The sequence below is a fragment of the Podarcis filfolensis genome, assembly GCF_964270895.1.
Source record: "Podarcis filfolensis genome assembly, chromosome: 2".
NCBI classification, from domain to species: Eukaryota; Metazoa; Chordata; class Lepidosauria; order Squamata; family Lacertidae; genus Podarcis; species Podarcis filfolensis.
Genome location: NC_139605.1, coordinates 53,955,786 through 53,979,695, shown reverse-complemented (window position 1 = coordinate 53,979,695; position 23,910 = coordinate 53,955,786). Strand labels below are relative to the sequence as shown.

At 43.6% G+C, this 23,910-nt stretch overlaps 1 protein-coding gene across 7 annotated transcripts in view; it reads left to right on the top strand.

Annotated features, from left to right (window-relative positions):
* Window positions 1-23,910, top strand: part of SEMA3F (semaphorin 3F) — a 125,502-nt gene that overhangs the window by 97,944 nt on the left and 3,648 nt on the right. For all 7 annotated transcript variants that reach the window (XM_083603329.1, XM_083603335.1, XM_083603331.1 and 4 more), the window contains 11 exons: window positions 2,039-2,158; window positions 9,816-9,955; window positions 10,863-10,977; window positions 13,695-13,764; window positions 14,613-14,757; window positions 16,900-17,122; window positions 20,167-20,255; window positions 20,798-20,839; window positions 21,228-21,385; window positions 21,872-21,939; window positions 22,899-23,032. In XM_083603329.1, the coding sequence (XP_083459455.1) occupies window positions 2,039-2,158; window positions 9,816-9,955; window positions 10,863-10,977; window positions 13,695-13,764; window positions 14,613-14,757; window positions 16,900-17,122; window positions 20,167-20,255; window positions 20,798-20,839; window positions 21,228-21,385; window positions 21,872-21,939; window positions 22,899-23,032 (1,304 nt within the window). The remainder of the gene's footprint in view (window positions 1-2,038; window positions 2,159-9,815; window positions 9,956-10,862; window positions 10,978-13,694; window positions 13,765-14,612; window positions 14,758-16,899; window positions 17,123-20,166; window positions 20,256-20,797; window positions 20,840-21,227; window positions 21,386-21,871; window positions 21,940-22,898; window positions 23,033-23,910) is intronic.

Genomic DNA, 23,910 nt, shown 5'->3' with positions numbered 1-23,910 from the left:
GCAGGGCCCCTCCATCTCCAGTTCAAATGGTGGCTCAAGCTCCACAGGGCTTTCCCCTATGTGGAGGGCTGGGGTTACAAAATTTCACAGCAGGGAGATAATTAGGAGTGGTATCATTGTCCTACTGACCCTGGGCCTACTACTGGCACAACAGCTGCACCACTCTCCCCTAAGAGTCGGTTCCAGTGCTGGCCAAAGTTCTTTCTTCCTGCAAATCCCCCAACCCCTTGATATGGCCTGGCTGCCTCTGATCTTGTCCAAGCATTAGTATCCATTTACACGACAAGCCCCAAACTTCTTAATTAATCTGAAAGCAGCTGCAGCACTGGCCTGAGACAGGCAGGAATTGTGCCCTTGTACCAGTGGGTTCCTGTCTGAGTGCTGGACCTGATTAGCAGCTTTGCTAATGAACTTAGGTTCATTTCTGTAAGCCTTACTAATTTCTGTATAAGAGATTCAGTGCAGCGGTAGGGAAACTATGGAAGGGCACCTAACAGTTCATATGTTGTGCATGACTAATAATCTTGATCCTTTTCTCCCCTGCCTTTGATCATTATGAGGTTTCTTCTATCAATGAAAGGTCAGAGCAACAAGAAAGTGCCCCTTCTACAGAGACCCTGCTTTCCCCTTGTCGTTTCTTTTCATTCCCACTCTCCAAGAACAATTCACACAGATTCCAAGTTTGATCTCACACTCACTACCAAATAGGATCACCATACCACCCCCCAAAAAAATTCTAGCATTTAATTAATTCATCCTTAAATATATAGCCGTTGCATGCTGACAGCAGCTTCAGGCATGACCTGAATGAAGTCAGGAGACCAGGAAGTGCAGGTGCTTTGCCTTTTTCCTTTCCCCACATCTCTTAGCCAGTGTTACTCGATACAATAATTAGGAGATACAGTCCCCCTTTACTCTTTATTTCATGTTTTAATTACAAATTTCTGAATTCCCCTGAGTATTAGCACCTAAAGCATCTGAGTTAGGGGCGGGGAACTTCTTTTCCTCTAACTTCTAAGTTTGTCTGTAAGAATTGTGGGTGATGCCACCAGAGTGGTATGACATGGAAAGGCTGCATGTTTCCGCAAGGGAGAAGATGGGGAAAACAGCACAGGACAGGTTAACCCTAAACTATTTAAACTATATTAGGTGTGAAGGGCAGTTGATACACCTAGGGTCAAACTAGATGAGATGCAGGAAATCTGTGATTGGCTCTCTTGAAGTTTCTTGGTGTTTGGGTGGTGGTGGTTTTTTTAAAGCAGCTGCGGGGGGGGGGGGGCTTGAACGGAATGCGGCAGTGGCACTGGGAGAGGGATTAATCCCCCCCCCACACACATGGATTTCCCAGTCTAAATCACATTTCCCCTCAAAGCTGAGAAAAAATATATATGGCTGCCTGTATACTATTTTCCCCTATCAGGCAAATAGTAGAAGTGGCTGCAGTTTAGACAAGAAAAAAGGCCTTGGTTGAATTCTCCCTCCTCTGAACACTGTGTTCAGAGGTTGTGTGTGTGAGAGAGGAAGATGGAGAGAGAAAACTCTAATCAGAGCTTTCTTAATGAGTTTGAGAATGAAAGGACTACAGAAGGAGGGGAGTTTCTCCTTTTCCTACCCATTTAAGAGTTCTGAGCAAATGAATGAATGAATGAATGTTGAGGATCTAAGAGAGATAATGGTTCCAGTTTCATAGTCTGGCAATACTGTCTGTGCCATCCATGCCCAAAATAAAACTTTGCATTCTTTTCTCACATGGAGATGTACAAACCCCTGATGCACAACTTTTTTGGGGGGTGGATGGAGGTGGGAAAAGAAGAAGGTTGAGGTACTTGTCTTCACATCATTGTTCAAAGTGCCAGTGAGTAGCTTCCCTGTTTCTGCAGGTGTCACTTAAGAAGTGAACCATTCCAGGCAATTCATATATTTCCCCCCATCCCTCTCTTTCACAGAACCAGTGGGGTGAGTGGTTGGGAATCCTGCCTCAACAAAACTCTCAATTAAGTTCATTAAGTTTCTTCCCCCTATCCTCTGTTGCCCACAGATGAAGAACTCTATGCTGGTGTCTACATTGACTTCATGGGCACTGATGCCGCCATCTTCCGCACCATGGGCAAGCAGACTGCTATGAGGACTGACCAATACAACTCCCGTTGGCTAAATGGTGAGTGAAAGGGGGGCAGACTGCAGAGTTTGAAGTGCAGAGGACAAAAAGCAAGGCTGCATTCATGATCTTTGTGTCCAATGTCCATGCTACATGGTGGGAATTGTGACTTGGAGCACAGAGTTTCCCTCTCTTCTTTCCTCTCTCTGTTTCAGAATATTATTGTAAGAAAGAAAATGTGAATAAAAAGAGGTTTTAGTTAAGAAAACATTATACTAGCAGGAGCATTAACCAACAACCCCCCTCCCCTTTGTCTTCAAGTTCCTTCTGTGAGTGCACACTGTTCCATGGTGACTTCTCAAGTCTGGCTTCCTGAGGGCTTCATGCCAAGTCATACCAGCTGCCTACAATTGGTTTCTTTTATCTGTCCATATATAGCCAGCTCAGTGGGCTTTGTTGTGGATGATGGAATCTTAATTTAGCTCTCTGGACCCCCTTTCTCATCCTGGTGCCCTTTGAGTCTCCTTTGCTGTTATGGTGTCCCCATGACACCTATCATAACCTTCTTCTGTACTCCCTTGTTTTTGGTCCTTGATACTTGATTTTGCTGTCGCCTTGCCTTTGCACTGACACTTGTCCATACTTTCTGTCTAGCTCCCAAGACACCAGGAATAGGGCTCTCCTGCCCTGTTCATGCCTTGCCAGCCTTAATCGATATGAAATGCTCCATCTATGTGGAACACGAAATACAGAATCTGCAAATGTTCCTACTTCATTTGGGCTTTGTAAAGCACATCACTGAAGAAGTCATTGTCTTCTATAATTTTCTTTCCATAAAGAAAATATATGTGCTAAGTTAAGACATCTGGTCATTTCAGGAGTGTGTTGGTATTTGACTAGTTTCTCTTTTTGCTTGATTCCTTGGCTCTGGTATATGTCCCCTTTTGTGCATTCAAAAGCATTTTGCTCCTGGAATTATTTCTCTACACACAGTTGGTGGTGAAGGGCAGGTTTGTATTTTTGTCATTTCTGATAACTGATCCAGGGCATTTAATCTCCTGCCCTCTCTCCTCCAGCATGCATCATGGAAAGGGATCCAATGAGAGAAGGTCTCAGCTTCCTTTTTGGTTGCACCTCCAGCTGTTGTGAAGCAGCAAAAACAGCTGAGTAAACTGGGGTTGGGAATCAAATTTAGGGAGATGTCATTTTAGTAACCTGAACAGAGCTATCTATGAAAGCAAATGCTGGATTATAAGGGTGACCATTTGCCTTCCATGGCAATTCTTTAGCAGTGATGGCTCTAGAGAAAATACCAACATATCCCCAAATTGCAGGGCTTCCAAGATATTCTTACAAAAGCTTTTAAGGCAGACAGGTGTGCTTGCAACCACATAAATCTTACAGCTCCCCCCCCCCACCGCAAGCAAGGGAATTCTTGGTACTAATGATGAAGGTTACTGACATTAGACTTATGAACAGCCCAGGCCCAGAGTTTTTCAAAGTATGGTACACAGCTTCTCTTGGGCGGATGCATAGAGTTGTGTTCCTGACAACTTACAGGTCCAGTTACCTCAGCACACCAACGTTATGTGGGTGCAAAAATTTAGCGATAGTATGTGTATAAGAAAGCACTAGTGTATGTGTGACAGAATGTAATATGGGTGTAACTTGACCGGTAATATGGGTGTGTCACTAGATGAAACTCACCCTGTTCTTACACAGGAGAGGCCTAGGCTTAACTATTCATAGTAGGGTTTATATTTAAGTAGAGCAGCAAGGCGTTGCACTTCTGTCAAGGCTGCCCACTGTCCACTTACTCCTGGGGTTGCCGTATTTCAAAAAATAAAAACCAGGACACCCTGAAAGTTGAGTTTTTTTCTTTGTTTTTTTACAAAAATGCCAAGAAAACGTTTTTAAATTGACTTTCCTAAGATTCAGGACACCGTCGCCTTTCAGAGGTTCCCCCCGGGTGTCAATTCAGCATTTGAAATCCTGGTAATGTCTGGGAAAATCCGGACGTATGGCAGCCCTACTCACTCCCCACCTAGAGGATGAGGATAAGGCACTTCTGGAACAAAACTGTATGTTTCTTTACAGAGAAACTTTTAGCATTATTTTTCAGCCAAGTCTCAGGTAGACTTTTCCCACTTAAAATGGTTATCAGTGTTCTAACCTGCAACACCCACTCAGGCCCTTCTATGATTTTATTTCCCCTCAGGGAATCAAGACCAGTTTGCTCTGCTTGGCTAACCCCTCTCAGACAGTTTAACACCTGCACCTGCCAACACTGGCTTTTAATTTTTCTTTCACCGAGAGTCAAATCTCTATTTCACTGCTAAAACTGTCAGCATCTAACTTAAACTCCACACTCTCTTTCCTGATTTTCTGATGGACTCACCAGTTCTCACTGGTTGGGGGGTCACTAGGAGGCAGACCCAGGGCCTGTCCATCACAATATGAGCTGGTTGTCTGGGAAAGCAAAATGATGTGAAAGAAGCTGGGCAGGTGAGATTTCCACATGAGTGAGGGACATGTAGTGTGGGGCAGGCAGCACTTCTCTAGTACTTTTTCCCCAGTAGGAGAGAGGATGTCATCCATAAGACTGGGATTTGCCAGTGCTGCATGCTTGCGGGGTTGGAAGGCAGGACATGCAGTATTCGTTTATTTACCTGGCAAGAGCCTTTCCTGCACTGTTTTAAAATGGGCATCTGTTTTTTACATTAAACGTATGTTAGAAAGCAGCATAATTGTCCCACAGCCTGTTACAAACAGTTCAAAATGAACCTCAGCACCATATAAAAAGGCTATGCATTACATTTTGCTTGGTGTTGTTAAAGTTTAATGTTTTACTATGTTTTTATATATGCTGGAAACCGCCCAGAGTGGCTGGGGCAACCCAGTCAGATGGGAGGGGTACTAGTAGTAGTAGTAGTAGTAGTAGTACTGCTACTAAGCATTCCTCCACTGAGCTTGTGGTGGCAAATATGGGAGTTATCCCATTTCCTCCTCATAATGGCCCTGGGAAGAAATCAACAATGTGCTGTGTTGAGCTTCCATTACAGCAAGCATCTCTGCATGCCTGATGGAAGGATCCTCCTTTCCTTCCTCATTCACTGTTCTGGGGCTTATCCTGACTCCCCCAGGGCCAATTGCAGGGGAGGCAGGGGACGGAAGCTCCACTATGCAAACAGAAGTCCTTGCACAGGGCTTCTGCTGATGGGAAGATGAATCCCACCCATTGTGTGGTAGGCTAGGCTGAGAAGAGTGACTTGCCCAAGGTCACCCAGTGAACTTCTCGGCTAATCAGGTATGTGAACGCAGGTCTTCACAACCAGCATCTATGGATCAACACAGCCACACTTTTGGACTCTCAGGGGTGGGGTGTGTTACTCCAGAGTCTGTCATGATGAGCTCCTGCACTTGAAAATTTATCATTGTGCCATTGGGGGACACAGAAGAACTAGTCGCTTTTGGGGGAGGGTATCATTTCATAAAAGTTGAGAAGCACTACCTGCCTCTCAGTTTTGGGATGCCATAGTAAAGCAATTTTCCCTGCCTGTGATTTCAATTGCCATTCACCCTTTTCAAGCTGAGCTGTGTAAGTAAAGAACTCTTAAACTACCTCATTTTGCATTACAAATGAGGTGATACAAGGAATAGAGCTCAGGACTCCAGCACTGTAGAGTAAGAAGGCTTAGTTAATCAATCACATGGCCATGTTTCCTGCAGCAGCCTAGCAAACAGCTGCTTAACTCACTGAGCTTTATGTCAACTTTTTTTCTACACTGACATGAAGATTTGGTTCCCTAGTTTTGGCCTGTGATACAGGACAAGCCACCATCACATCCAGTAAGAGAATCTTAGTACCAAAGGCAGCAACGGATTCAGAATTCTTTTCTGAAGTTTGGATCATAACAAGCCTTAGAGTGTGAAGCATTGACTGAAGTTATTCAGAACAGCTTTTATTTGGGGCATTGAACAGAATTTCAAGAAAGTGTTAATCTATAGAAGTGGTCCTTTCCCTAGTGTTGTAGAACATTTACTGGTTTAAAACACGGACCCTACTTGATTGACACCAGTTAATTAATTTGGAAAGATTGGATAGAGAGGAGAGCCAAAGAGCTGATTTAGTACAAATCTGTATAACCACTAGGCCCATGTGTGCTTCTTGCTGACTCGTTCAACAGGTCTTCTGATCTGAACAGGTCATTTGACTCATTTGTCGTGATTCAAGGTGGCAGTGTCTGCATGCCACAATAAACCACATCAGTAGCTGCTGGCCTGCCAGGAGGAGCCATCATAGACTGAAGAAACAAGCAGCTTTTGTTCTTACAGTTATTTTTATAACTATGTAGTTTAATGTTTTTGTAAGCCACCTTTGGACTTGCTTTTCAGCTGTAAGGTGGGACTTACGTTTTAAAATAAATAAAATGGAATAATATATGCACAAGTTGAGCAAATGTTGACAGAGATGAAATGCCTAGAAGCTGTTTGATTGCGTCTTAAGTGCATTCCGTAAATCTTCATTTTCAACCTTGGCTAACACTGTTTTGTGTGACCACAAAAGGATTCCATAACTGATCAGGAAAGGTACAGCAAAATGTGAGCCCTGAACTGAACAATCAGGACTTGTTTGAGAGCGGTAGATGAATTAATCTGTTGCAGGAAAAACAACATGCCTATGGCATCTTAACTTGCAGTGTAAGCCTAAACATGTCTACTCAGAAATAAGTCCCATTGAGTTCATTGGGACTTACTTCCAGGTAGGTGTGTATAGGATTGCAGCCTTAGTTGTTGTTATACAGGTTTTCTGGGTCAGACCTTTTTTTGTCAGATGCATCAGTACGGAGACCCACAGTGAAGTAACAGTTGCATGGCACATACTACACGTGTTCAGATTTTCACTCTTCCACTCAACCAATGTCATAGTCGTGAATTTTAATGTTCAGGAGCTCCTGACACCCCTTATAGCTCATCCACAAGGAGAATCCAAAAAGTCCTATACATAATTTTCGGGGGGAAGCTATGTTGAACTCTGAGGATTACTTCTAATGGTATAGTTTCAGTTTATTAAATGCATTGAGCTTTAGCAAAAATCTTCAGCCAGCTGAAAGGCTATCTTTTGCTTTACCAGAAATGCAGACAATCTTACAGGAAAGCAGGGACTCCATCAAAGAAAAGAAAATACGTGTATGCCCTCTGCTTGATTAGTTTCCTCATACTCTGACTTCCTTTATGGTGATACACGACAAACTCGAAAGCCTCACAAACATATTGCCTCGTTCACTTGCCAGAGCAAGCAAGGTCTGTCAGTTACCCTGGTGCTCTGGCAGATGACATTGTTGCTCCTGCCCTGAAAAACGTACCAGGGGGTGTTCCCCCTCCATTATACCACTGCACCCTACCCACATTTCAGCTCTCTTTTAGGATGAGGTTGGTCCCATCAAAAATTTACATGGCAACTTTTGAAAGCAAAATCTGTGTGAGTAAACAATAATGGAAAGGAGCTTCCTGCACTCAAGTAGAAGCTGCGTCGGACATTCGGCTTCCAAAAAAACATTTGCAAACCGAGTGCGAGATTGGCTTCACTGTTATCAGATAATGGAGGCATATAATTTGGATAAAAAAATTGGCTTCCAGGTGGAAAAATCAAAATTGGAAACAGAACTGTTAGATTCCAAAACTAAGAATTTGTCAAGAATGTATAACTTGCTGTTGAAATGGAATACTCAGGATGAAACAGTGAAATCTGCTATGATTAAATGGGCACAAGATGTTGGACACAATATTATGATGGCTGACTGGGAACAGTTATGGACCACAAGTATGAAGTTCACGGCATGCAATGCCTTAAGAGAGAATATAATGAAAATGATATACAGGTGGTACATGACACCAGTCAAGCTTGCAAAAATTTATCATTTGCCCGATAATAAATGTTGCAAATGTAAAGAGACTGAAGGTACATTCTTTCACCTTTGGTGGACATGCCCAAGGATTAAGGCTTTCTGGGAGATGATCTATAATGAAATGAAAAAGGTATTTAAATATACCTTTCTGAAGAAACCAGAGGCCTTTCTCCTGGGCATGGTCGGCCAATTGGTGCCAAAGAAGGATAGAACTTTCTTTATGTATGCTACAACAGCAGCAAGAATACTTATTGCAAAGTATTGGAAGACACAAGATCTACCCACCCTGGAAGAATGGCAGATGAAGGTGATGGACTACATGGAACTGGCGGAAATGACTGGCAGAATCCGAGACCAGGGAGAAGAGTCGGTGGAGGAAGATTGGAAGAAATTTAAAGACTATTTACAGAAACATTGCAGAATTAATGAATGTTGGAATGATGTTGGAATGAATTTATGCGATTTTAGCAGAAATGCTACAAAGATTTAGGAAAAAACAGACTGTTAATTGGTGAAAGGAGGGAAAGTAAAGTTATATTAATATAAAGATAAATTTACAGGACAAAAATTGAAAAGAGGGAAAGGATTTGCTGAAATGGATAATTGACCTAGAATACAAAAAAGGGAGGTGTGAGGAGGTCAGGGAAATAAGCTAATGAAAGATAAGTAATGGGAAGATTTGCTGTATTTTTCCTTGATTTTTCTTTTTGCTTAATGGATTTTAATTCTCTGCTCTTTCTTTTTTCTTTTTCTTTTTTCTTTTTTGTATTTTATCTTTTTTTGTTTAAAATGATGTTTTTTCTTTTTTCTTTTTGTACCTCTAAAAATTTTAATAAATATCTTATAAAAAAACAAAAAAACATTTGCAAACCGGAACACTTCCGAGTTTGCGACATCTGGGAGCTGATTTGTTCGACAACTAAGCTGTTCAAGAACCAACGTACCACTGTACTAGCAAATCTTGCTGTCGTTATGCTATTAAAACTTGCTCTATTCTTTGACCAACTGAGAACAGAAAACTGTTTTCTTTGAATCTCTCTTTCTCCAAGCTTTGGGGAAGACTAGGTATCGAGTCAGTACCCACTATAATAGAAAAGCCTACAGAATTTTGGTTGTTAGGACAGATACCTACATTCTGTTCTCCCCACTTGAGCTGTTTGAAGGAGCCATAGTATGTCAGTGTAGAGCTCTATGAAGTAAATATGTGCTCCAAAGGGGTGGACCCAAGCCTGTGCATGGAGCCAGTCCTTACCCTATATCACTTTTCAATGAATAATTTGCTCTTGAATGAAAACAAACATCTCTCAGACAAAGCTGTGCAGGGTGTGAGACAAATTGCTGCACTTTGCTAAGTAAACAACATGTTTCAGAGTAATGTGGTAGGAGCATCTGTCAGGTGATAGGGGCTTGAGCCAATTTCCTCACCTGGCAATATTCTTTCTTCACTGCAACAATAAGATAAGTTCAAATCTTTGCCAATGCAGTACTGGAGGGGAGACATGAGGAAGAAAACACTCACATCTAGAGATGAGGTGCTGCCTCTTCCAGTGGGGATGAATTATTGTGACTGCACGAGTGTACTGCATACATTAACCTGAGTACACATCTAAGGAACATTTTAAAGATTTGAGTTACTTAGCCCCCAAATTCAAGTATAAGCTGCTGTTAGGGTTCTTCTAACAGCGGCCAGGTGACCCATTCCATGGGCTGGTGAGGAATCACATGTAGCACAAAAGCTTTGGGTCCTGGAGTCTGGAAAGAACATTCACCCTTTCAGACCATGTTACTGTTTAAACTACTTTTTGCAGACCCAGCATTTGTCCATGCACAGCTCATTCCAGACAGCGCAGAGAGAAATGATGACAAGCTCTATTTCTTCTTCCGAGAGAAATCTACTGATTCCCCACAGAGTCCTGTTGTCTACTCCCGCATTGGTCGCATTTGCCTGGTAGGTCTTGAGGATGAATGAACATAGGTTTGGTTGAGAGTTTACTATAAATTCCATGTATTTGGCCCCTTCTCTATAATACCATTAACAAGGAGTTCCTGGCACTGTCTGGGAATTTTTTGAAACCAATAAATACTGTGATTTTTAAATAGTGTAATTTGTGAATTTGCCTCCTTTCCCCCCAAAACTGAGTAAAGTCATGTTTTGGCCCACCATCTTGAATCAAAATTGGCACCCAGCACTCCAAAATCAACAACAACCTCAGTAACCTTTGTGCCAAGTGTGATGATGAAATCTCAAGAGGCAGCCAAACCTATGTAAAAAATGAGCACAGTCACCCTGAAGTCCCATTTAAGTCCACCATCTTGGTTCAAAATGGCACATGGCACCCAGGCATCAAATTAGACCCCCACTTCTGCCTCAGAAATCCTTGTGTCAAGTTTGGCAATAATATATTGAGAGGTGTCTGAATGTATAGAGAACAAATAAACAAAAGAACAAATAAACAAGGTGTCAATGTATAGAGAATGAATGAACAGATAGACAGACAAACCACTTTCCAAAATATATAGTAGATCACCAACATCTCTTGTGAATGGCAGAAGCCATTGTTGCTCTGAGCTCCTCCAGTGCCACTGTTTCTGCTTCCTCCTTCCTATATTGTCCTCTTTGGTATAGCTTGTGAATAGCTGGGAGTCTGGAGTAATTGGGCACTCCTTTGTGGTCATTACTCTTTGCCCTATTTCTGTTGTGTCCCACTGTACGGAAGTGTACAGAATAAAAGTTGTGCGTCTGATAGCCCAATCCTAGCTGTGCACACTACAAACACTGATGTGGCTGCAGGCAAAAGCACTGTAGCTTTCATAACACTTTTTGTATCCCAGAACACTGCTTTCCTTTTATTTAGAATGATGATGGAGGCCACTGCTGTCTGGTGAATAAATGGAGCACATTCCTGAAAGCACGGCTCATCTGCTCTGTGCCAGGGCCTGATGGGATTGAAACACACTTTGATGAACTCCGTGAGTACAGTGAGGAATGGGACGTTTTGGGGGAAGGGGAGTATGGTAGACAGGACTCTTAAATGCTAAGTGACCTGACATCTTAATAGGGGCCTTGACTAGTGGAGGCATAGACATTTAATGATCTCCACCTAATGGCCTGTGGGCTGGGTCTACTCTCCAGAGCTCCTATCAGCTCTCCCTAAATTTTAATCAAGGTACAGTCAGAAGTTTGCACACCATTTTCACTGAATCCCCCTGCCCCCGCAAATGTTAGGAATAGAAATACACTTCACAGCAACATTACATATTTCCTGTGGATTGTGTATGTTGCATGCCCATATTTCTATGTAGTGCTGTTCCTAAGCACATAATTGTGAAGCCCTGCCTGGTAAGTGATGGTAATGTTACTACAGAGCCCAAATACCCATACTGGTGATCTGTGCATCAGTCTGTACTTCTGGTGGTCTGTGCAGCAGTCTGTACTTCTGGTGGTCTGTGCAGCAGTCTACACTTCTGGCACCCAGGCTTTCCTGTGAAGAATAGAGTGGTCCTCAATGAATACAGAAGTTGGCCAATGTACTCGATGCTTTTTTTAAAAAAAAACCAAGAATTACCAGGGCTTATACATGCCTGCAAGTTATCCATTCTAAACTAATAGCCTACCCTCTAAACTCAGATGTGATTAAATCTGATGATACCTAAGTGGGACTAGCTCTGAAGAAACTTGACTCAAATGTAGCACTGAAAATTTCACCTACCTTACTGGGGTGCTGATGGCAAAAATCTATAACTAATAGTCTCCTGGGGCTTGAGAGAACAAGGAATACAAGGAATACAAGGTGCCCAGTACTTGACCTCCGAATCACTGTATATAGGAAAATTGCAATGTTTGTGGAGAAGGCAGTTGGTTTTTATGGCTTGAAGAGATCTTCGTAATTATCTAGTATAGTTCTCTAAGGATCTGCCACAACCCTAACATTCCTAGCAGATTTCCCATTATAATAGAAAAATATTCAGCTAATTTTCAGCGTGCCACAATCAGAGAAAATAATACCCAAGGCTCTCAAAGCCATATGCTTCTTGATACACTTGTTCGGATAAGTAAAATATTGACATTTAGCCAAAGCTGTAGGAAAACTAACAGTGGCATCTGAGCAGGTTGAAGATATTGTAAAAGGCAGTTTGGAGGAAAGCCACATGTGCTTAAATGAAAGGGCTGAGATAGAAGAAGAAAGGAAGAGGTTAAGAAACAGCAATGTCTTTTTCATTAACGTTTTCTTTTGAGTAAGGGTTTGTCGGGCAGTATGCTTCAGTAAAAAGGCCCTTCAAACAAATTTTGCTTTTCTTAAAGCAAACATTTTAAACAAAAGCAGAAAATATATCCTTGCATATTAGGCAATGCTGTAAAAGCTCATTCCAAACAAGGTTTTCAGCTTAATTTTGAAATTGTAGCTGAGGTCCATCACAAGTACTTTTGTGATGCTTCATTAACAAGCTTTCAGCAACTATCAAAAAATGGGGAGAGAGATCCCACTGTGAAAATGCTGTGTGGAGTCAGCTTGACTTGGTCTTGCTGTTTTCGGGGGTAGGAGAAAATGAAGGCATCCAACATTGGCATAGTTGAGGTTGGGGATCCCATTCTTGGCAAAGGCAGCAGACCCACCTCCTAGTGGGCTGTCATCCAGCTTTCTCTCAACACAGGCCAGACAGATGGCTGCTGGTCATTCTGCGAACAACCCCAGTGAGGCTTTTATCACCTTCAGTGGCCTTTGGTGGATTGTCTCCTACTAGAGAGCAAATTAGCACTGTCCCTTTCCCTACAATTGCTTTACTTCCCAAAATCACTACCAGATGGTCTGTAGGATACCTTGATTTCCTGACTTCTCTTGGAGAGGGAATGAACTCCGAGCCTCACCATAGCCATTGTTCTTGCCTGAGTGAGAGTATTCTCTTCTGCCACAGCTGGCGCTGAATTAGAAGTGACAACTATGGGACACTCTTGTGCAGGCCTTACTGTGGAATCGCAATGTGAATCTAAATGAGAAAGAAACCTGAGCACATCTCTACCTGATATGAAAGTCGTATAAATAGGCAATTCAATCCTACTGACATGACTTACCATTCTTTTTATTAGAAAGAACAAAAGTTTTTATTAGCTACTATTAAGGACATTAGTTGGAACGCACGTCATAACAAATTAACTTGACCTGGCTTAACTATGGCCACCGTCTGGCTTGACTAATGTCTGGCATAGTCAACTGTGGTCCTATATCTGCTTGACCCTGACCCAAGGTCTGGGCTGGGCCAGCTTGCCTTTCCAAGTTTCCTGATTTATTTGCCTCACTTCACTTAAGGCAAAATTAGATGTTAGAAGTTTTTTCACCTTCTTCCCAGTAGCACGGGTGAAACATAAAGTGTATAGCATGGCATCTTCATAACGTGTGTATCTGCACCTGCCTCATCTCAATGACTATAGCCAGAAAGAAAATGCCCAGCGCAATGGCATCACTCCACATGGTGAGTTCTATTAGACGTTACCCAAAAAATGGGAGGAAAGAGACACAGCAGCAGCAGCAGCAGACATGTGTCTTTTGTCATGCCCAATTCTGTCCTCGGTGAATTGGTTCTGTTTTGACTATCTCAAGGCAATACTGTATTCAGTTCTTATTTTCAGACCCCTGCCCCCCTCCAAAAAGACACGCCATGAGTTGCTAACTCTCTCCTTTCTCTTCAAGAGGACGTCTTCATCCAGCAGACCCAGGATGTGAAGAACCCCATAATTTATGCTGTTTTTGCTGCCTCTGGGTGAGTGCTCTGGGAACAGAATTTGGAGACCTTCCTTCCATGCTCATGCCTATTCACGCTCACAACTATACAAGGCAAAACCCCAGATTTAACTCTGAAACAGAAAAAGTTCCAAAAGCAGACACCATTCCATCTTGTGGTGATGTGTTCCATTTCTAGCCAAGAAGGGAACGTGGTCTTAGACAGGGTCACCTTGGAATTTTCTGGCAGAGCTGGAATACAGCCCAGAAGCACTTGCTTGCCAAGCTTGGGGTTTTCCCACAAACTTAGCTATGGCAGCTGTAGTTGATGACTTGATCCCCTGGGGAAGGCAGGTGGAGTACGTACATACACACACATCAGGATCTATTTACGCCTCTGCCGGGTCAAGAGGGCGTCAGGTCCTTTGTTAAACCAGCAAGCAGCAGCAGCTTATGCCATTTTTCTCAGTGCTTGTGGTTGGAACAACTAATCCTGGAATGTTATAACTTGGGGACGTGGCCTGATAACTCTCCAGCAGCTGCTTGAGGCTGGCCCCAGAGCACCAAAATTGCATTGTCTTATCCTACCCACCCCCACCTCTTTTCTGGCTTGGTGCTCTGTGCCAGGCAGGAAATCCCTGTTTCTCTGGGGTCTATGTCATTGCACATGTTCACAAAAGTTTAAGGACATTTCAAGGGCTTGCCAGCAGCCAAGGCTGAGCAGAGATGCACAACATGTTTCCCCTTTGCAGCTGTGACAGCCAAGAGGTCAGGATGCCTGAGAATATCTGCTGAAGGCAAGGATGGAACATTGCAGCCAGCTTTTATATGTGAAGGACATAGCCACCCTTTGGACTAATACAGCTCCCCACCCCTTTCCTTGCACAGGTCTGTGTTTAAAGGATCTGCTGTGTGTGTCTACTCCATGGCTGACATCCGCATGGTCTTCAATGGGCCTTTTGCCCACAAGGAAGGCCCCAACTACCAGTGGATGCCTTACACAGGCAAAATGCCCTATCCACGTCCAGGCACAGTAAGTATGGGGGAGATCTTCAGATGATCACTTATTACTCTATGGCACTGTCCCCACTCCAGTGCAAATATGTTTTTCAACATTCAAAGCCCAGAGGTTTTGTAAATGCTTATCTGTCCTTGGTAATGTTGCATACCATACATTCAATGTTGCAATGGCAAGATGCTTGGAAGAGTGTACATGTGAAACAGACTGCTCACTTTTACATGCACCTTTGGCTAGTGAGCTTCCTGTATGGTGCAAGGAATCACATTGAGCCTTGCTCATTGGCAGTGCACAGGCTTTACGAGCAGAAGGTTCATTCCTTGGCATTTCTACTTAAAGGATGTTAAGAAGCAAGGCTGAGAAATACCTCCATCTGAGACTCTGGAGACCTGATCCTGTTGAAGCAAAGAGTTCCAGTTTAGAAAGGCCAATGAGTCACAAAACATAATTGAATGCAGAGAAGAGCTTATTCATACAGAACAAAATTCAGTGTATTTTAAACCTATTGCTTCTTCCTTGGGGGATTTTGCATGCAATGAAAATTTATTCTAAGCCAGAAAAGTTGGGCTTGGCTCCACAGTTGGTGGAACAATGGTCTGATTCTGTAGAAAGAAGCTTCAGGTGTTCAGTTTTAAATGAATGCATGTAAGGTAATATTTGCCATTTAATAATAATTCAGAAAAAACATACTTATTGAATGGTAGGCCTGGGGAGGAACCATAGATTGGTGGCAGAGCACATGCAGAAGGGCCAAGCTGGGATCCTTTGTATTGCCAGCTAAAAGGATTTCTGGCTAGCAGGACTAGAGTGTACAACTGCCAGAGGCCTTGGAGGACCACTGCCAACCAGTATACGTCATACTGTGCTGGCTTGTCCAGTGGCATTAACACAATATGTACATGAGTACTTCCTCTTCTGCACTGTTGGAGGTTGCAGTGAAGGAACTTATTGGTGATGCTTGCTGGTGAGAAGTCTTAGGCTGCGCTTCTTGTTTAACACAGTCTCTCCCTAGCCCAACATTCCCCTCCTCATTCCTCCTGCTCTGATTCCCTCTCCCTCTCCATCTCTGCACTGTTCTGCCTTCCTTGTTCTCCTCCAGCTTCCTTTGGTATCTATATCCTTTGGTGCACTGCAGCCAACAGCTTTTCAGCCCCACTCACTGCTTGACATTTGGCCACGGTGTGGGTGGCTGATTAGTGTTTCCTCTCCAGGTTGGTGGTCTCTGGACTCATTTGCTGGCATCCCTTCCTTGTTGGCAAAATACCTACAAATAAGGAGAACTCATTGCTTCATTTTACTGGCCGGGAGAATTCAGCTCTCTGGTCTCTTTTGCTCATACATCCTGGAGGGCCAAAAAGAGCCAGATACAGCCTTGGCCGTACAGATACAGCTATGGAGAGGCCTCCAAAAACACAAAGCACAGGCTGTGTTTGGCTCTCACTGCTCAGCAGCTGGGTCATATAGGATTCAGAGGTTTGTGTGAGCATTACTAAAAACACCGAGGAATAATGTCCCTTTCAGCAAAAGTAACAGACTTTCAAAAGTGTATCCCTCAGTGCTAGAAAACATCCAAGGGGTACCGTATTGAGCTGCATGTTAAAGAAACTGAAGTCAGCTTGGGTGAGATGTTCACAGAGTGGAGATCTTACAATCCAATTCTGTATACTGGGCAACCATGATTCCATCCAAAGACTCATTATCTGCCCCCCAAACAAGATAAAAGTGGAAGGCTGTTTAAGTGCCTCTTCTCCACAGAATGAAAAGCAACATAGGCACTGACAGGGACGTCTCCTGATGCACCCCAGCAGCCAACTCCCATACTCACATGAGAGAGAATCCAGCTGTGAAAAGCAGCCTTAAGACATTTCTTGAGGCTGCAGCCTTCGCATGGGTTGGCCACTTGAGAACAGAATGCTGGACTAGGTGGGCCACTGGCCAGAACCAGCAGGGCTGCTCTTATATTTATTGGGGTGGCCCTTGGGATCAAGTTCTATTGGGAGGCTGATGGGAAGCACCTGTGGGCTAGACTGCGTTTGCAGACAGTAAGTTATTCCTGTTTTGTAGCATGGGCATATAAGAGCAATTCATGCATTGGTAGGGTGGTTGACTGCAACATATATCACAATTTGACTCTGTATTTCTCCCTTGGGTTTTCAGTGCCCAGGAGGGACGTTCACACCCTTGATGAAGTCAACCAAGGACTACCCAGATGAGGTCATCAACTTTATGCGCACTCATCCCATGATGTACAATGGCGTGTACCCCATACACCGCCAGCCACTAGTGGTGAGGACCAACGTCAACTACAAGTTCACAACTATTGCCGTGGACCAGGTGGATGCAGCTGACGGGCGCTATGAGGTGCTTTTCCTGGGCACAGGTACCCACTGATGTGCACTGAAGAGAATACACAAACACCTCCCACCCACCAACATTCCCCTAGCCTGGACAAATAGCACTTGGGTTGGTTCACTGGGGCAACCACCTGGGACTCGCTTTCTAGGGATATTCAGCTCTGATAAGATTTTGCAGCAAGTTGGAAGGTAATGATGGGAACTGGAGAGTCCAGCTTTCAGTGTTCCATTCACATGAGATACGGTTTCAGGAGTGCAGGAGCACATTTGGAATTCCTTTTGGTGCAAGATCTATGCCAAGAGGAGAAATAGGGATTCAGGTCACATTCCAGAACCAAAATTGATTCCTCTTTTCCTATTAATTGGTGCCTACAGACCCATTCCAGATGCAAGGACCAGGTGGTCTCTCGGTACTGAGCAAATATAAAACTCTCCTGAGCACTTGTGATGTGGAACATATAAGAACTCCCTTGTCATAGACTGTCATCTAGTCCAGCCTCTTGTTTTCAACAATAGCCAGTCAGAAGCTCAACCTTGCCTTTATATCTCTAAGCAAATAAGTGGAAGAGAACCCTTTTTCTTTTAGTAGAATCAGCATTCACCCCCCGCCCCCAGCCTTGAGAACAGATGGACTCCTCACAAGGTAACATTGATTCATGCAGCGCATAGTTTTAACTATGCAGCTTGCTCCTGCAGGAGGCAGTGATGGCCACCATCAAGGATGGATTTAAAAGAGAGACAGATTCATGCAGGATAGGCCTGTTAATGGCTACTAGCCAGGATGAAGGTTATGCTGTGTCTCCATGGCTGGAGGCGATATGTTTCTGAATACTAGTTGCTAGAAACTGCAGGAGGGGAGAGTGCTCTTGTGCTCATGTTGTGCTTGCAGGTTTTCTGCAGACACCTGGCTGGCTGCTGTGAGAACAGGATGCTGGACTAGATGGGCCATAGGTCTGATGCAGCAGGCTCTCCTTATGTTCTTATGACTCCAGTTCCCACAGGAGGAAGCCATTGTAGGTAACACAGACACAGCTGCACTTTTTTCTGCTTCTGTGCAAACTTACTCCATTGAATTGGAATACAGTAGGATTATTGGTTGAGTAGTTTGAACAAAGAGGCATACAGATTAGATGAAGTGATGTGTAACAGTAGAAAAACTAACACAGGGAGGAGAACATGCCTAGCCAACTAATGGTGATAGAAAGCATCTGCACTAGGTCCAGTCTGCTGGAGGCGAGTTACTTGTCTCCCAGCAGGCCAAGGGAGCACAGCCAGCACTCAAAGCAGGTGGTCAGGAATGCTAACGACCCAGAAAGTTCTCATTAGCTGGTAAATGCTGTGTCTCTGCACAGCTGTTTCATGGCCTACCAAGTTAGCTGTTCAGCACCCAGGCAGCTGTGCACAGTGCTGCCGCCACCTGTTATTGCCTATAGGGAGTTTCCTCTTTCTTTCTGGTCACAGGTGTAACAAATCTCTAGGTCTTGGTTGCTTCCTGTTGCATAAAGAAGCAGATAAATTTGTGTGATCACAGGAATTTGTGCAGCATTCAGTTCAAGTTGTAAACAGGGGAGTGACGTGGTGGCCTGGGCAATAGGTGCCTATTTTCATTTTCCTCTCCATCCACATGAACTGGTATTTTACAAAACTGCATGCTCACCATTCCAAAAAAGGTAGTCATGAGCTTTTTGGGGAGCAATTTAGAAAGAGCAGAAAGGAATGGTTTGCCATTCTGTGTTTCAGAGGACATGCATTTATTCCTCAGAAGCGCCTATAACTCTGGAGATAGACGAAGATAGACACCCCCCCCACATACCCTAAACTTTATTCATGTGCAAGTGCAGGACTCTGAACCTTGCTATAAATCTCTTCTTGCCCTCCCCACACAGTGAAATCTATACACAGGCACACTTGTCTCAGAACCTAAAATGGCACCTGTGCCTCTAACGTAGGGTTGCCATATTTATAGAAGTAAAATTCAAGACACAAAAGTTGTTCAGCTTTTTTAAGGAAAATCCCCTTGGATGCTGTTTTCGCTGGTTAAATCCTGGACATATCCGGGAAATTTCAGACATATGGCAACCGTCTCTAATATGAAATGCATCATGCCCTGAAGGCACTGTCATACACCCACTCTCAAATCCAAACTGGATAGGGCTATGGTTCAGAGAGGTGCTGGCTTGGTCTCTATAAAGTTCATGGATTTATACTACTGGCCATGACACTGTGATTGATACATTAGAGGCTAAAAAAGTACACAGACAGCACATAAGTTCAAAGAGAGAGAGAAGTTTTAGGTAATAATTGAAAGACAGGTCGTTTATAACATAAATTAAGCAAATTTTTAGATTTCATTCAGGGGGTTTTAAATGCTTATTTTCTTTGGGTGTTATCTGACAGGAGTTAATTAAATGCCATGCTTTTGCTGCAATACTGTTCCCAACTGGGTGCAACACTCATCCTAAGATGGATAAGACATATGGATAAAGCATATGCCTTTCACACTATTTTTATACACCAGGTGGTCCTGAGGTTTCCATGTAGTTGTTTTCATTTCCCATTTCTGACAGTACTGAGTTTGTTATGCTCACACTACTATAGACGGAAAATACATTTACACTAGCATCTTTCCTTTAACTTCAATCCTTCAGTTTCCCCTCTTATGTGTTTATATGTTATGCTTCTTATGTTTCCTCCCCATGCACACACACTCCTCTTAGGACTGTGGGTTGGGGAATTATAAAATATTAATGTGGAGTATGCATACAACAAACAGTTGTAGATTCTTACAAAGCATGGGACTTTCTCAGTGGTGGCCCCATCACTACAGAAGTCTTCCCCAAGAAGGTTCATCCAACCATTTCTGTTATGGAGAACTTTTGGAGTAGAAGCATCAGACGTGGGCCATACACTCTCACAGGAGCAAGCCACCATCATTTCATAGATCCTGTTTCAAGAGTATCCACAACGTTGATACTAGCATTTCAACAGCATGATGCATACCAGAAAAAGGAGGAAGAGCAAAGACCCAAGTGTTGCTAATTCCCCTCTGTGTGCTTCCCTTATATTGCAGATCGTGGCACTGTCCAGAAAGTAATAGTCCTGCCCAAAGATGACATGGAAACAGAAGAACTGATGCTTGAAGAGGTGGAAGTGTTCAAGGTAATTCACTGCACAGCCTACGAAAGACATGATCACTTGCTGTTCATGAAGCACATGGCTTGGGAATGGGTGTGGTGTAGTAGTGAAGAGTGTGAGCAGTGAAGTTCCTTGTTCATACTGTATTTCACTCTCAGCTGCAGAACATGTATGTGGTGTTAGGCCGACCAATATTCTCTGAGGCTCAGCCCTGCCAGATGCAGTACAAAGCTAATAATTCTGGGCTCCTTTGAAAGGAGGGGTGGGATAGAAGTTCAATAATATGAAATAAATAAATACCTTCCTGTAGTGTTGCAAGGATTGTTAGGATAAAATACATCTACCTATATGCTGAGAATTAATTGAAGATGGTGATAGAATTGCTCTCACAGGATTGTCACATCACCCCAGCTCCTCAGATGAAAGTGTTTTGTCTTGTAAAACGGTGTTGTCCACTGTGATTCTTAAGTCTTTCCTTTGTGTTCTCTTTAAACTACTCCAAAGACCTTGGGAGGGCAGCCACCCTCTTAGACCAGATTAATTGCCATAATTTGGTTTCCTCATAGGTTCCAGCTCCCATCAGGACGATGACCATATCTTCCAAAAGGGTGAGTATATCTAAATGAAGGTTGAAGTATGTCTGCTTATTGGGCTAGATACTAGGCCAGAAATAGCGATGGCTCAGGAAACAAAAGAGTATTCTCTGACTGCTTGTCACTGGTACCATCTTTGCAGAACACGGAGCAATGTGGAGTTCCTTCCATTCTAGTCATTCTCCCATTTCCCTTGAGTATCTGCTGCTACAAGGAGCTCACTCTAGAGGCTGGGAGGTGGGTTGGAATGCAGAGTTGTTCTGAATGGTTGCACTTGGGAGGCTTTTCTGTCCACACTTCCTCAAGAAATCATATCCCTCACTCCATTCCCACCTCCAGTACACTGTGGGGGCAGAATTACCTATCCTCTCATTGACATCTGGTTGTCACTCTTACCCAACAGCAACAGCTATACGTGTCCTCAGCCATTGGCCTAACACACCTGGCTCTTCACCGCTGTGATGTGTATGGAGAAGCCTGCGCTGACTGCTGCCTGGCCAGGGACCCCTATTGTGCCTGGGATGGGAAGTCCTGCTCTCGCTATTCTGCTTCCTCCAAGAGGTACTGTGTGGCAGAGAGGATGGAAGGGACTGGAGTTCCACTGTTGTTTGTCGGGAATGCCCTGTAAAGGGACTTCAAAGAATGACTGTGGGGTCATTGTTCAAAGCAGGTTATTTTCATGAGTTCTGGGAGTGCCTTACAGGGAATATTCTAGGAAACTAGTTCTATTGATATAAAGTGGAATTCAGAGGTGGGCTAAGGAAGGTTTACTTCATACAGTGTCCTAGGAGAAATGCAGGAAAAAGTTTTGTTGAATGAATTCTAGGCAGTGCATCTGGGTAATGCTAAAGAGTATGATTGCTCCAAAACATGAAATGGATCTTGGGCAGGAATTTGAATCTTCCGTAGTTGGCTCAGAATTAATCTAGGATTCACTGGACAAGGGCTGGCCAGAAAGACAAAAGGATTATGAATGGCTCATCATCTTGCTCCTTGGAAGGACCAAAATTCCAACCACTCACCTGGTTGCTTCTTTCCTTATCACAGGCGGAGCAGGCGTCAGGATGTCCGGCATGGCAACCCCATCCGTCAGTGTAGAGGCTACAATTCTAATGGTGAGTGTCATACTCACCCACTGCATGGGAGGATCAGAAGTAGCATTCTCCTTGGTCTCATGGTCCCTACTCACCTCTCTGCCCCCACAAAAAAAGTGTAGTTACAGATAGGTAGCCGTGTTGGTCTGCCATAGTCAAAACAAAAAAAATTTTTCCTTCCAGTAGCACCTTAAAGACCAACTAAGTTAGTTCTTGGTATGAGCTTTCGTGTGCATGCACACACACTTCACTTCTGAAGAAGTGTGCATGCACACGAAAGCTCATACCAAAAAAAGTGTAGTGAGGGTGTTGAGATGGAAGGTCTGCTTTAAAAAAAAACCTGGCTGCCCTTCACACCATGATTTTTGATCAGCAGAGTAGGTGAACAAACTGGTACACAATGTGGTGCAGAATATGGACTTCCTTGGCACATAAAGTAGAGTAGCCATGGATTGGATGGAAGAGGAGGGGCCATTTTTTCACTGGGTAGGTGGGTGGGTGTCCCTGGGCACATGAAGGGGCATGATTGAAGAATTAGGATCAGTACTATTGTACCTCTTTGTTATCATAGAATTGTAGAGCTGGAAGGGACCCCAATGGTCCAATCCCTGCAATGCAGGAATCTCAACTAAAGCATCCATGACAGATGGCCATCCAATCTCTGCTTATAAACCTCCAAGGAAGGAGAGTCCACAAGGGAGACTGTTCCACTTTAGTTCATTTCTTACATAAGTCATCCAACTCAGTCACATACTTCAATCACATGGTCAGGCTGCACCCAGAACTGGAACCTGAATGGTCCACATGCTGAATGATGGATGGCAGATTAGCCAAGTGTGGCTATATAAACTTGGCAGTAATGAGACTAGTCTCCTGGCAAAGGAGTAGGAGCTTCTTGGAATATATTTTGTCAGGGAATGTATTAGTTGAAATGCGACCCTTGGCAAATCATAATCTTTTATCTATGTATCCACCTCCAGCCAGCAAGAACACTGTAGAGGCTGTCCAGTATGGAGTGGAGGGAAGCACAGCCTTTCTGGAGTGCCAGCCTCGCTCCCCTCAGGCCACCATCAAATGGCTGCTCCAGAAGGACAACAGTGATCGAAGGAAAGAGGTACAAACAGGCAGGCCTGAATTTCCAGAATGGAATTTGGAGGAAAAGGAGGGAATGGAGGCCAGAGGGAAGTTAGCATGAAAGTTAGTGGCTTAGCAAGGAGGAGTAACTTGCCTTTTACTTCTACCGTAAGTTTTAATAAGTACTAAGACTATCTCTATTTTTCAAGTGGGATTCAGTCAAAAACTGACAGCTTCAGATAGCACAATTAGAATCGATTTGGTACTTATGCACATCAAACCTGCTCACAAAAAGCACATAGACCTTTTGCAGTAAGGAAAGCGACTTGAAAATAGACTGGAAAGTGTGGGATAACAATTGCTTGATGAAACTTATATAAGCTCCTTACAAACAAATCTGAATGAATGTTCAAATAAGCTGCAGACAATGCACAAAGAAATCAGGATGATTCCTCAATAAGCAGGTCATCTGGAAGTGACAGAGAGCTGAGCTGGCCAATCTTTTGTTCTATTTTCATCGTGTTAAAAAGCACTTGTTTCTCGGTCTGCTTTCAACCACCTTGCTGACATTTCATCTATTTTTCATCCACATCCTGGATACTAGAAGGATCTCTGTGCAGAAGCTCACAAAATAGGTTTTTTGAGGAACTGTGGCGCCTGAGCAAGGCCACTGGAAACAGCCCAGGGAAACACCCATGCCTGTACTATCTCTGAGCTTATATGACCAAGCTCTTGAAAGCTCCCTGACCCATTTGAGCTAAAGCTAGAGTTTGTTGATTTACTTTCTGTAAGTCCTTCCTACTTAGCCCATCTGATTGGTAGCAGCCCCAACCCTGCTTCTATCCAGCCAATAGTTCCATCTGAGCTCCTGAGAAAAAGGATGGGAAGCTGGATCGTTCATCATGCTTTGCTGTTTGC